Source organism: Ascaphus truei, chromosome 4, assembly GCF_040206685.1.
Source record: "Ascaphus truei isolate aAscTru1 chromosome 4, aAscTru1.hap1, whole genome shotgun sequence".
Classification (NCBI taxonomy): domain Eukaryota; kingdom Metazoa; phylum Chordata; class Amphibia; order Anura; family Ascaphidae; genus Ascaphus; species Ascaphus truei.
Window position 1 is genome coordinate 408,208,460 of NC_134486.1, and position 13,538 is coordinate 408,221,997.

Below are 13,538 nucleotides of genomic sequence, written 5' to 3' on the forward strand. Positions count from 1 at the left end.
TTCATTTACATTGACTTCACATTTCATGTCGTTAGCATAATGGATTCTTGGCAAGTGGTACGTATACGGTTTGGAACATCTGAGAGACCATGTTCAGGCATAGTGAGTAATTTAAACCTATTTTTTGTGAAATGTTATGTTTCATTTTTAACGGCATGAATTAAACTTGTAGATTGCTGGCGCCCCCATGATGTGCTATGCCATAAATCTTTACTTTTCTTCAGGAAATAAAAAATCAATGTTAACTTTAAAAGTAAATGTTAGACTGGTTGGTTATACCCACTTGCAACCAGTAAATATATGTATATGTATATATACAGTTTTGTAAATGTAAATTCTTCAGAATATATAGTAAGAGCCACAAAAGTCACATACGATGACCAACACAATGTAAAGTTCAAATTCAGTAAGGGCAATTTATCTTTAAAAGTACCCTGAGGTTTTTGTACAGACAGCTGCTTGTCCAACAACCGCAATGACCTCTGTTACAAAATGTTGCATGACATTATTTATTGCACATTGCCCCCCTCTATATCAGGGGGGCAGGGAGCTCCTCGTTAACCTGCTCCTGGCATTAGCCAAACTGGCTATTTATAAGTCCAGGAAGCAGCGTTTGGCTGGGGAGGTATCTCTTACCTGCCAGGTCTTATTCCGGGTGCTGGTGCGCTCCCGTATCCGAGCAGAGTACACCCACGCTGTGGCCACTGGGCGGGAAGCTGCGTTCATTTCCCAGTGGGCCTTAAGCGGGGTGCTCTGCTCGGTCGGTATCCCTCCATGGTTTTTCTTTTAAACTCCACATCCTCCTTTAGTGCACTTTATTTTCAGTTACAGATGCACTTAAATACTGTTTTTTGTTATCTATTTGTTTTGAACCTCTTTTCTGGTTGGTTCTAAACGACCAACTAGATGCTGTATTCACTGATTGGCTGGCAAGGCCAGCCAATCAATTATAAGGTTTCAAAATATATCTATATCAGGGGTGGCCAACTCCAGTACTCAAGTGTCACCAACAGGTCAGGTTTTATGGATATCACTGCTTCAGCACAGGTGGCTCAAGCCGTGGCTCAGTCATTGAGCCACTGATTGAGCCACCTGTGCTGAAGCAGGCATATCTTTTAAACCTGACCTGTTGGTGACCTTTGAGGACTGGAGTTGGCCACCCCTGATCCAGACTGTATTTTTTAATACCGGCCAATGACCAAATCACATGCTCATTGCCACAGGAGACCAGGACTATCACACCAGGGATCAATTCGCCAGACAGGACAACAGAGTGAGGTATCCACAACGGTCTGTACATAAAACACATACGCTCCCACCTGGCATAACTGGGAGAACCCTATAGACCTAGGTGCGGGGACCCCGTTAGGAAGTTTTCCCCATTCTGCTCCAATGCAGTGTGAAGTAATCACCGCTTCAGAGACCCCAACAGACTGACACTCAGGTGCTCAGAACTCTGAGACCTGTAACTGCCACTGACTGGCTGGAACTGGCTGGCTCAGGCTGGGACCGGCTGGAACCAGCTCTGGCTGAAATTCCACCTGGAACTCTGGCTGGAATTCTCTTAGCCATAGAACTCACAGGGCCTCCCTTCTCAACTTTATACCTCAGGGAAAACATTAATGGAGGGATAAGGCCACGTGCCTTCATTATGACCCAGCCCCTCATTAGTGGGTTTAACAGGCAACATTAAAAGAGAAACATGAAAACAGTTACATTGAAAGGTCACATGAAACTTTGCAACATTTCTCCTGAACACAAAGTTAACCCCTGGTCCCTGCAGTGCTGGAACCAGGCTTTACAATGCACACACATATATACGTGAAAAAATGCCCCTTGAAGAAGTCACGTTTGACGAAACGCGTTGGACCACACTACAGAGACTGAGCATTGCTTGCTGAACCAGAGGAAGTGTGAAGGATCACCCAGGACATTTGTACCCTTACACCAAATGCCTTTATGTGGATGGCCACCACGAAGGTGCACGAAGAATAAGGGTTTCTCCAGGACTGTACTACCTGACCCTGAGGGTCTGACTGACTACGTTAGCTTGCCTACTTGTAAGTGTTTGCTATTTTTTATTATTGTTTTACATTACATTATCCCTGTGTCCTCTCCTTTCCTTTGCCGGGAATATCCTGCCCTTCCAGTGAAGATGCATCACACCTTATAAGTTGGTTACTTTGAAACAACCCGAAATGCCTGTATTACCTCTCATAAAATGTGAGTAAAATCATCATATCTTCTACATTTATTTATTCGAAACAGTATTATAATATCTGTGTTTCCTTCTGTTTTTTTTCTATTAAACTGGATGAGAGTGCGCATCGGACCCTCCTTTCTGCTACATATACAGCCAATACAAATGTATTACTGACAGGTAGGGGTAATGGTGGGCTTGACCTTTATTAAAAGCAGTCACATCTACCCCCTACCGTCACACTCATTATGTAGATATTCTTTGTTTAGATGATGAGCTAGGGCCTACTAGAAATGTAAACACATAGTCAGAACCACTTAGCCCAATCTGCCCAAACTATCTTTGGTAAAACCTCAGGCTTTGTTTGATCCGCGCCTGTCTTTAATATGTAGCATTTCTGAATTCCCTCACTGTATTAGCAATTACCCCTTACGTGTGGATGCTATTTCATGAATCCATCAGCACGTAGTACTATTTCCTCACATTTCCCCTGGGCTGCCCCCTCTGGCTTTAGAGCGTGACCTCATGTTCTAACTCTTCTCTTTCTCTGAAATATGATTCCCCTTCTGCACATTATTGAAACCGTTGATATATTACAAAGTTTCAATCATATCTTCCCTCTTCCTTCTGCTCCACCAAGCTGGACATGCGGCGTCTCTAGACTTTCCTGATGAGTTTTATGATGTAGACCAGGGGTGCGCAAACTGGGGGGCGCAGTATTTTTCTGGGGGGGGGGGGGGGATGCGGCAGTTGCAGAGGCCTTGCGCTCTTCCCCGAGGCATTTAAATTAAATGCCATGGGACCGCACGAGGCCTCTGCAACTTCAACTTACCGGGATTCAGCTGGCTTCTGGTCACGTCGCCATGACAACGCAGCGTCAAATGTGACGTGACGCGTCGTCGTGGTAATGCACGTCAAATGATGCTGCGGGGAGACATGGTGTGATCCTCGGCGCCATTTGACACCGGGTCAGTGGAGAGGGGGGGGGGGGGCGTGAGTGCTGGGGCCGGCACACAGGGGGGCGCAGCAAAAAAAACTTTGCGCACCCGTGATGTAGACCAGGGTGCGCAAACTTTCCCCCCTGCGCCCCCTGTCTGCACTCCCCCCCTGCTCGCGCCCCCCTCTTTACCATGTATCTGGCGTCAAATGACCCGCAGGGTCACGTGATATCACATTGTCATCTCAAAACGTCGCCGAGACAAACCAAACCAAACAACCAATCACATAGTATACACATGCCACACATTTTACACATACACACCTAATGCATTCCCCATAAACACATAGGGGCCTATTCTAGTAACTTTGCTGCCATCTCAAATGGTTTGGCATGTTCCCACCGAACTGTTTGAGATTTGCGTTATCATGTTATTCAGAAAGAATCTGAAACCATTTCCACAAGTCACAAACCGTGAGGCAGGAAAATGGCAATACCGCTTGGGACAGCAGCGATGAGATCTCAGCCTCTCTCAAAGTTCTCCACGTACGATCTGCCCTCAGTCTGTACGAGCTGCACAGAGAGAGCTGCACAGAGAGCCACCTCTCCCTGCACAGCTCTCACAGGCGACCTCCCTGCACAGAGAGAGCCACCTCTCCCTGCACAGCTCTCACAGGCGACCTCCCTGCACAGAGAGAGCCACCTCTCCCTGCACAGCGCTCACAGGCGACCTCCCTGCACAGAGAGATCCACCTCTCCCTGCACAGCTCTCACAGGCGACCTCCCTGCACAGAGAGAGCCGACTCTCCCTGCACAGCTCTCAGAGGCGATCTCCCTGCACAGAGAGAGCCGCCTCTCCCTGCACAGCTCTCACAGGCGATCTCCCTGCACAGAGAGCCGCCTCTCCCTGCACAGCTCTCACAGGCGATCTCCCTGCACAGAGAGAGTTGCCTCTCCCTGCACAGCTCTCACAGGCGATCTCCGTGCACAGAGAGAGCCGCCTCTCCCTGCACAGCTCTCACAGGCGATCTCCCTACACAGAGAGAGTTGCCTCTCCCTGCACAGCTCTCACAGGCGATCTCCCTGCACAGAGAGAGTCGCCTCTCCCTGCACAGCTCTCACAGGCGATCTCCCTGCACAGAGAGAGTCGCCTCTCCCTGCACAGCTCTCACAGGCGATCTCCCTGCACAGAGAGAGTCGCCTCTCCCTGCACAGCTCTCACAGGCGATCTCCCTGCACAGAGAGAGTCGCCTCTCCCTGCACAGCTCTCACAGGCGATCTCCCTGCACAGAGAGAGTCGCCTCTCCCTGCACAGCTCTCACAGGTGATCTCCCTTCACAGAGAGAAGCCGCATCTCCCTGCACAGCTCTCACAGGCAATCTCCCTGCACAGAGATTTCTTGAATGGCGGTGCAGCAGCCTTTGAAAAAATTTGTGGGACCAAAATAGCAGTATACTGGGTACAAAACGTTTAATGGCACATAAAAAGACAGCAACAGACAAACTCTGACGCGTTTCAGCCGCCAAGGGCCTTTGTCAAAGAGTATAGGATGTACAAGACACTTAGAATTTAAATACCCCCCGTTCCCGCCTCCTCTGATGACGTATCGGCACTCTCTACCTATGACAATCATCCCGCCCCCTCTGACAGGGACGCTAAGCAATTATTCTATTGGACACAGTTGTTATCACTCAAGTAAGCAGGAATCACACGGAGACACAGAAACTTCAACTCCCCTATGACATGACGGCTGAGCCACCAATGAAAAGCTTTCGTTTTGTTTATACTTTTGCTTAACAATTGGCTGCTGGAACCGATGGTGTACAAGCAGGGGCAGAGAACAGAATGGGCATTCTAAACACACACAGTGCAATGGAAAGCTGCAAACATAAATACTTTCCACATCATACATTCAAAGGAAATGAAAATTCATATCAAAAACGAGCAACACAGAGCTCCCTTGACTGTTTAACAAAATGAACTGTGTGACACTAAAACTCACTCCATGAATGGAGTGATTTGAGAGGTTAAAAACAACTGTGCTGAATATTAGGACATCACAATATATAACAAATTGCATTTGTTATATATTGTGATGTCCTAATATTCAGCACATCCCTGCACAGCATCTCCCTGCACAGCTCTCACAGGCGATCTCTCTGCACAGAGAGAAGCCGCATCTCCCTGTACAGCTCTCACAGGCGATCTCCCTGCACAGAGAGAGCCGCCTCTCCCTGCACAGCTCTCACAGGCGATCACACTGCTTTTATTTACATTTTAATAATAGTGTATGGGAGCGGGGGGTCTCCGGAGCTGAACCGCATTAATTTCAGGTCCGGGAATGCCCTGCTTCCCTAGTTACAGGCCCCGGTATGGGGTGCCAGTATCTCCTATGCATTTAAATGTCCCGGGTAGAAAAAAGTAGAGCACAAAATGAGACAAAGATAAGTAATAGGCAAAACAATGCCAGTCTTGAGTCAGGGAAGGGGAGTAGGAATCAGTGTAAGGTACACATGGGAGGACACCACATAACCGCAACGCCGTGACAGAGGACTCGGACGTCCAATATAAAGAAATAAAGAAATAAAAGGTTGTGGACTCACACGGCCCTATGTGAGTCTGCTCCTCAAATTGTATCTTTGCAATGGGTCACGCAGTCCCGTCCTAATGGATGGGTGGACCCTCGTGGTAAGTATAGTGGAACAGGAGCCCGTGCAAATGAAGGGATATCCAAAGGTTCCAATTAAAATACAACCATTTATTAAGTACAATAAAAGACACATAAAAGTAATAACGCTGGTTCATCTGTCAGCCTCTGGCTGCGTCTGCTGCTCCCTAGCACTCCTCTGTGCACCGCGTCCGGTGTGCAGAGCTGGAGGATCGATCGGGCAGAGCTGCTTCAGTGGCTGGCAGGTGACAGGAAAGTGCACGTTACCCGAATGACGCGTTTCGTATCTCGCGATACTTCGTCAGGTATTGTGAGTCCACAACCTTTTATTTATTATTTATATTGGACGTCCGAGTCCTCTGCCACGGCGTTGGGGTTATGTGGTGTCCTCCCATGTGTACCTTACACTGATTCCCACTCCCCTTCCCTGACTCAAGACTGGCATTGTTTTGCCTATTACTTATCTTTGTCTCATTTTGCGCTCCCCTTTTTTCTACCTATGTGGGACGAGCCTCCGTGGGTTGAGCTGCAGTTTTGTATTTCTGGCTTTATTTATTATTTTCTGTTCCTAATTTATTTTATTCTATTGATTGTCTCTGTACTTATTTACATTGGAGCGCCCTAGTTCTTCTCCTATCGCTTTATTTAAATGTCCCGGTCACGTGACACTGGAGATTTAAACCCACACTGGGGCCTGTAAGTCGGGAAGCAGGAGGTACCCGGACCTGAAATCAGTGCGTTAAGCTCTGGAGAACCCCTGCACCTGTACACGAGTATTAAAATATAAACAGCTTCATTACCTTAGCAGCTAGCCGCTAAGGCAATGAAGGGGTTGAACTTGAGTACCCAGTTTTCTGGGGCTACAGGGGGTGGATGAAGGGGGTAGTTGCCCCAGGGTGGGTGGTTAGGCCTGCTGGGAAGCTTGCTAGAGGAGTTAACCCCTTCACTACCACTATCACCCCATACTGGGGCCTGTATCTCAGGAAGTAGGGGGTCCCGAGGCTGAAACCAATGCTGTTCAGTTCAGGAGACCCCCTGCTCATGTACACTATTATCAAAATCAATATTTTTACTGCATTAAAGAGTGTCTCCATGCAGCTCTTACAGGCTGCATTTTTTCTATCAGCTACCGCACTATAGAATTTATAGCACGATAGCACTGATACAAAAACCAGGTCGCACGATAGTGCATTTTTTTATCGGACTTTAAAAAATGGCCTTCACGTCTTAGTGAATCCCGCTTTTGGCTTCATGTCTTATAGCACGATAAAAAAATGCATTGTCGGACACAAAACCACTGATTTTATCACTGGCTTGTGAATACAGATGCAGCCACCAGTATTAGAACACTTACTTGGGAAATTCTGGGAGATTCTCGGGCAGTCTTACAGTAAATGCCTCAACATTGCCTCAACATTTCTGTGAGATTCTTAATGGCCCATCGGATTAACACAGCAGGCCTGCAGTCCCATTCAAACAGAACCCCTGCTGTGTTCATCCGCTGGGCCATTAAGAATCTCACAGAAATGTTGAGGCAATGTTGCAGCAATGTTGAAGCATTTATTGTGAGATTGCCCCAGAATTTCCCAGGCAAGAGTTCTAATACTCGTGGCTGCATCTGTACGTCCTTTAGACCGAGTTCAGGGTGGCTGCTACGCGACGTGTGCGCGCACGTCCGTCGCAATTTCGGGTTGTTGCAGCAATGTTGAAGCATTTACTGTGAAATTGCCCCAGAATTTCCCAGGCAAGAGTTCTAATACTCGTGGCTGCATCTGTACGTCCTTTAGACCGAGTTCAGGGTGGTTGCTACGCGACATGTGCGCGCACGTCCGTCGCAATTTCGGGTTGTTCGGTGGAAGTGTTCAAACTGAAAACTCCACCGGTGGCAAAGTGCAGCGTTGACGCTGCTACATTTTGCCGCTATAACCCAAAATGATATTTCGGGCTACAGTCGCGTCATGTGAGCTGGTTCAGCGAACCAGCTCCGTGACACTTTTGCCACGCCCCCAAACGCTGCGACTCAACTCCTGCAGCCAAAGCACAGATTCCTGAGCTGCAGGAGCACACAGGGGAGGGGCACATGGATGCAAGCGTCCGTAGAATCTACCCTGAACTTGGCCTTAGACTGGAGGTGGCTGTGAGAGTAGATTGTTAGATTGTGAGCTGCACGGTAAGAGAAGGAGGCGCCTCCGGATACTTTGTTGAACCTTAGGACCATGAACAGTCTTTTTGGGTCAGATCTCAGATGATGTGCTGCGTTTGGTAGGGGTGAAGAGCTTGTTCAGATAGATGGGTAGCTTGCCCAGAAAGTATTTGAAGGCAAGAGAGGAAAGATGAACTTTGTGCCTAGACTCAAGTGATAACCAATCTAGTTCTTTGAGCATTAAATGAACAGAGGTTATATATTCATTTTACAGACATTGCATGGACAGTTAGAGATAATATGATTATGGGCGTATGTAACAGTTACAGGCAGGATTCAAATGAGAGACAGCTGAAATCTTGAAATGACATACTGAGGCAGCTTTGAGAGTCTCTGGTAGGCTGTTCCTATCAGAATGCCGATGACACAAAGGTAGACAGATTTTTCCAAGACACAAAAGCTGTATCATTTTAAACTACTTAAAGATTGCAATGAGAATTCTAGTAGCTGTATTAGTCCTGAGGAATTATGTTTTTAGGACCAATATGAAAATTCTGTGTAGAGGAAGCAATAGTATAATATATACACTGTATAATACAGAACTTTGGAAACCTCATAGAAGAGACAGGTGAAATAAACCTTACATTATTTAATACGGTATTCGGAACAAAGCTCTATCCTGGATCTCATCCTACCTCTCCCATCGTACTTTCAGTGTCTCTTCTGCTAACACCTCCTCCTCTATTGATCTCTCTGTGGGGGTACCCTAGGGCTCTGTCCTGGGACCTCTTCTCTTTTCTTTGTACACACTCTCTCTAGGTGACCTAATAACATCTTTTGGGTTTAATTATCACCTCTATGCTGACGACACACAAATATACTTTTCAACACCCGACCTTACACCTGCTGTACAAACCAAAGTTTCTGAATGTCTCTCTGCTATATCATCCTGGATGGCCCTCTGCCGCCTTAAACTCAACATGGCTAAAACAGAGCTCCTCATACTTCCTCCCAAACCTGGCCCTACTACCTCCTTCCACATTACTGTTGGAACTACGATCATTCACCCAGTAGCCCAAGCAAGCTTAGGGGTCACACTGGACTCCTCTCTCACATTCGCCCCTCACATTCAAAACATTTCTAAAACCTGTTGCTTTTTCCTCCGCAATATAACAAAGATACGCCCTTTCCTCTGTTGCTCGACTGCTAAAACTCTGACTCAGGCCCTTATTCTCTCCCGTCTTGATTACTGTAACCTCCTGCTGTCTGGCCTTCCTGCCTCTCACCTGTCTCCCCTACAATCTATCCTAAACGCTGCTGCCAGAATCACTCTACTCTTTCCTAAATCTGTCTCAGCATCTCCCCTCATAAAATCCCTCTCCTGGCTTCCAATCAAATCCCGCATCTCCCACTCCATTCTTCTCCTCACTTTTAAAGCTTTACACTCTTCTGCCCCTCCTTACATCTCAGCCCTAATTTCTCGTTATACACCATCCAGAATCTTGCGTTCTTCTCAAGGATGTCTTCTTTCTACCCCCTTTGTATCTAAAGCCCTCTCCCGCCTTAAACCTTTTTCACTAACTGCCCCACACCTCTGGAATGCCCTTCCCCTCAGTACCCGACTTGTACCCTCTCTATCCACCTTTAAAACCCACCTTAAGACACACTTACTTAAAGAAACATATGAATAGCACTGTGGATATTCTGAACACATGATACATAAAACTTGGCCCCCTGCAGACGCACTTACCAGAACTCCCTCCTACTGTCTCTGTACGTTCTCCCTACCTACCAATTAGACTGTAAGCTCCTCGGGGCAGGGACTCCTCTTCCTTAATGTTACTTTTATGTCTAAAGCACTTATTCCCATGATCTGTTATTTATATTATCTGTTATTTATATGATTGTCACGTGTATTACTACTGTGAAGCGCTATGTACATTAATGGCGCTATATAAATAAAGACATACAATACAATACAACACCAGTCTTCAAGCCCCCCCATTGGGTCAGGTTTTCCGGATATCTCAGATTCAGCACAGGGAGATGAATCAGTCCCTGCTTCAGCACAGGTGGCTGAATCAATCCCTGCTTCAGCACAGGTGGCTCAATCAGAGGCTTAGTAAATCAGAGGCTCAGTCTTTGACTGAGCCTCTGATTGAGCCGCCTGTGTTGATGCTGGGATATCCTGAAAACCTGACCTGTTGGGGGGGCTTGAGGACTGGAGTTGAGCCCCCCTGCTGTAATATATTGGACATTGCCATGTGCTAAAAGTGTATACCAAATCGAAAGCCCACATGCCCTAAACCAGGGATGTCCAACTCCAGTCCTCAAGGGCCACAAAAGGCCAGGTTTTAAGGATATCCCTGCTTCAGCACAGGTGGTTTTATCAGTGAGAAAAAACTTCTAACCGCGCTCTAAGGAGATTATAAACAGTGATGGGTATAATGTGACTTTAAAAGTGACTGTGAATAAACAATATATGTACAATATTGTGCAAATCAAGTGCTAATACGTGAAAAAATTAAAATACGCGAAATAAAGAAATGCTGCTCAAAACCCTTGGAAGGACGGTCCACAGGAATCCCTCTCGCTGGAACGTGTGGAAGATGAAGGGGAGCACAACTCATTCAATGGTGAATATGTGAAATAGAAATAAACACAATAGTGCAACAAAGTCTCTATTGGTGTATCTCCAGATTCATTAGACTTCTATAAATTCAGAACTCACATTTTCTCTGAAAAAAATCGAGCATGCAACCCAAACTCTGGTGGGTAATGATGGTGGGATGTGATTGTGTAGATCCTCTCTCTCTCTGTGTCCTAGGATTCTTGGGGATGTCTGGATATCACTCAGAATGGTGCGATGGCAGTCGTGTATATGCGAGAAAACGAAATGCCAAACATAGTGTGTACTGTATAAAAAGTAACAATTTAATCACTAAAAACCTTAAAGATGTATGCTTACATCAATAAAACATATACTGGGCACATAAGAAAAGTGAACACTGCTTCCAGACTCTCACCCCCTCTGCACGAATCTCCCGTCGCGTCACTTGCGGTTTACCGGCGTTTCATTTCCGGTATCGCGGCGTGGGTGAAATTCACCAAATGAAGGGGATCCCAAGTGCAGACCGGTGCAGGTGAGTGCAGGTATGGGTGAGTGACGTCAGCAGGGCGCCTTCCGACAACGCGTTGGACTCCTGACGAAGCGACACCAGCGAAACGCGTAGAAACCTACCTCCGGGCTTGGCACACATGGCTAGTATTCAAGGAAAGGACAGAGTTGAGGGTAAGCGAGGTACAGCGCGCAGATCATTAGCTTCCTACAGGCCCAGAAGACAGCTGGGGCGACACGGGCCAAGTGTTGGGGCCAAGGTGGCAGGTTTTTTTTTCCCTGAAGCTAAATAACTGCAAGGACATACTGTAACTAAGGATTTCATAGTAAGGAGAATCCTCATAGGATAGGATAGGGACGAAGCCAAGAGAACTGACGGTAGGGAGTCGGTAACACCAGACAGGCTTGAGGTATTGATGATGGCAACAAAAAATGTATGTTTCGATACAGCGGGAAGGGGTCTGTTCAAAGTGGCATTTGCCACGTCTTTCTGTGGCGCCTTCGGGGTCGGCGAGCTAATGGCGGCATCTAAAGCAAGCAAGGGTTCGGGTTTGTTTTCGTAAGCGTGATTCTCAATGCTACGTCGTTGGCGTGCAAGATTCACAGGTCTAAAACCAACCAAGCGGGAAGGGGAGTGTGGGTCCACAATGGACAAATAACGGAAGAGTGTGCCCAGTGGTGTTGATTAAGCGATACGCAAGGCACAGGCATAAGGCAGGACGCAACGCCACTCGCAAGATACCAGTTTCAAAGCATTTTAAGACGGTGCCTTGCCGCTGGGGGGGATGGATTCTAGTGTATTTGGTACCCATTCCTTCAGAATCGGTGCCGCTACAGCGGCAGCTGAGAACGGCTATACACCGGAGCAAATAAAGAAGCCGGGGATGTGGAACTCCAGTGCCTACAGGGGTTATATCAGGGCCAAAGGGCACAGCAACGTGCGGACGCAAGAATATTAACATGTTTTTCCCTCTCAGTAGACAGCTGCGCAAGGACCCTGGAAGTGTGGATCATGGGTCATTCCTTCATTCATGGGGCACACGAATGGGCGAAGGATCAGCGGTGAGGTCAGCAGCTGTGGTTTACGGAGGAGAGGGTGAATTGGCGTTGGCTTGGGAAGAGAGGAATGTCCTTGGTTGATCTGTAACCGGCTCTGGACAAGGCGCTAGCAGAATTTCAGGTGAAACCGGATGTTAATTTGCTACACCTTGGGGGAACGACCTAGCCAACACCAAAACACTAGAGTTGATTTATCGGTTACAACAGGAATGCGCCCGCTTGAAGGGTGGCGGAGCTGCCTCACCAGCCAAGCTCAGGAGACAGAGAACAGGCGAGGACTTTAGGGTCCAGCCTTCAGCTGGAGCCCCTAGAACAGCTCGGTAGGCTGGAGGCGCCGGCTTTAGGGCCGGGCCGGCCTATGCCCAATCAACACTGGTAAAAGGCTGGGTGCCAGCTTTAGGGCTGGGCCTAATCTGACCCTAGGGGCGGGAGGGGGAGGGAATGCAGCCCAACATCGGCTGATAAGGAACTCCCCCTCCCATCTTACAGTGCTTTGAGCGGGGGGAGGGAGCGCGGCCAATTGCTGGCCGCTGGGCAAGGATCTCCCCCCATTCACATGCTACGGGCGGGGGAAGGGAGTGGGCAAATTGCTGGCCGCTGGGCAAGGATCTCCCCCTCATTCACATGCTTCGGGCGGGGGGAGGGAGTGCGGCCAATCGCTGGCCGCTGGGCAAGGATCTCCCCCCTATTTCGCATGGAGCATGCTGGGCTGGTGGGCAGGTAGGTTGATTTTAACAGCGGATGTTAAAATAAAGCTGTGACCTTTTCTTCCAACATTGTGTGGTCTCCATTATTTGGTTTAGCGTCAAAAAGGAGGGGCGGCGCATAAAGCCTTTAGTAATATTACACTAATCTTTTATATTTACAAATACTACTTATGAATTAAAAAAGGGGGAGAAAATAACATAATTCTGGTTTTAATTTAAATGATATCAAGCAGGTATTCAACATGGGGAAAGGCATCAAAAATAATTTCAATCAACAAATGATGTGTCATACTGTATACTGTATGAAGTCTTCATAAATATCATGCACATTTTTTTAACGTTTGTATTACTTTTTAGCACTGACATTTTGAAGCACATAAAATTTAAATACATTTCTTGTAAGAGAATCATTTTGCTGAACACAGCCTTGTGGGAGCCTCTCCTGTCAGATTCCTTATTCTGGGGAATACCTATCTATATGGGTACTTTCCTGACTTATAAAACGAGGGATCTTGTGGTCCCAGGGATCTGAGGGAAAGACATGTCTGCCCCTTATATAACCTACTGTAGGTAGGTGTAAAACCCCACCCTAGTTACTGGGCAGAATACAATGGATATATATATATATGTTGCACAAGGATCACACCATATCACGTGACCCTTCTAGCAGTTTCTGGAAACCAGTCAGTAACATAGACTGACCTTT

General features: G+C 47.2%; 1 protein-coding gene across 2 annotated transcripts in view; it reads right to left on the reverse strand.

The window, feature by feature from the left end:
- Window positions 1–13,538, reverse strand: part of SCARA3 (scavenger receptor class A member 3) — a 106,584-nt gene that overhangs the window by 74,884 nt on the left and 18,162 nt on the right. Inside the window, exon 1 of one of the 2 annotated variants that reach the window (XM_075598725.1) lies at window positions 1,320–1,341. The exons of the other annotated variant lie outside the window; for it this stretch is intronic. Within the exon in view, the coding sequence (XP_075454840.1) occupies window positions 1,320–1,326 (7 nt within the window). The 5' untranslated portion in view covers window positions 1,327–1,341. Of the gene's footprint in view, window positions 1–1,319; window positions 1,342–13,538 lie in introns of those variants that run through there. 2 annotated transcript variants of the gene reach the window in all.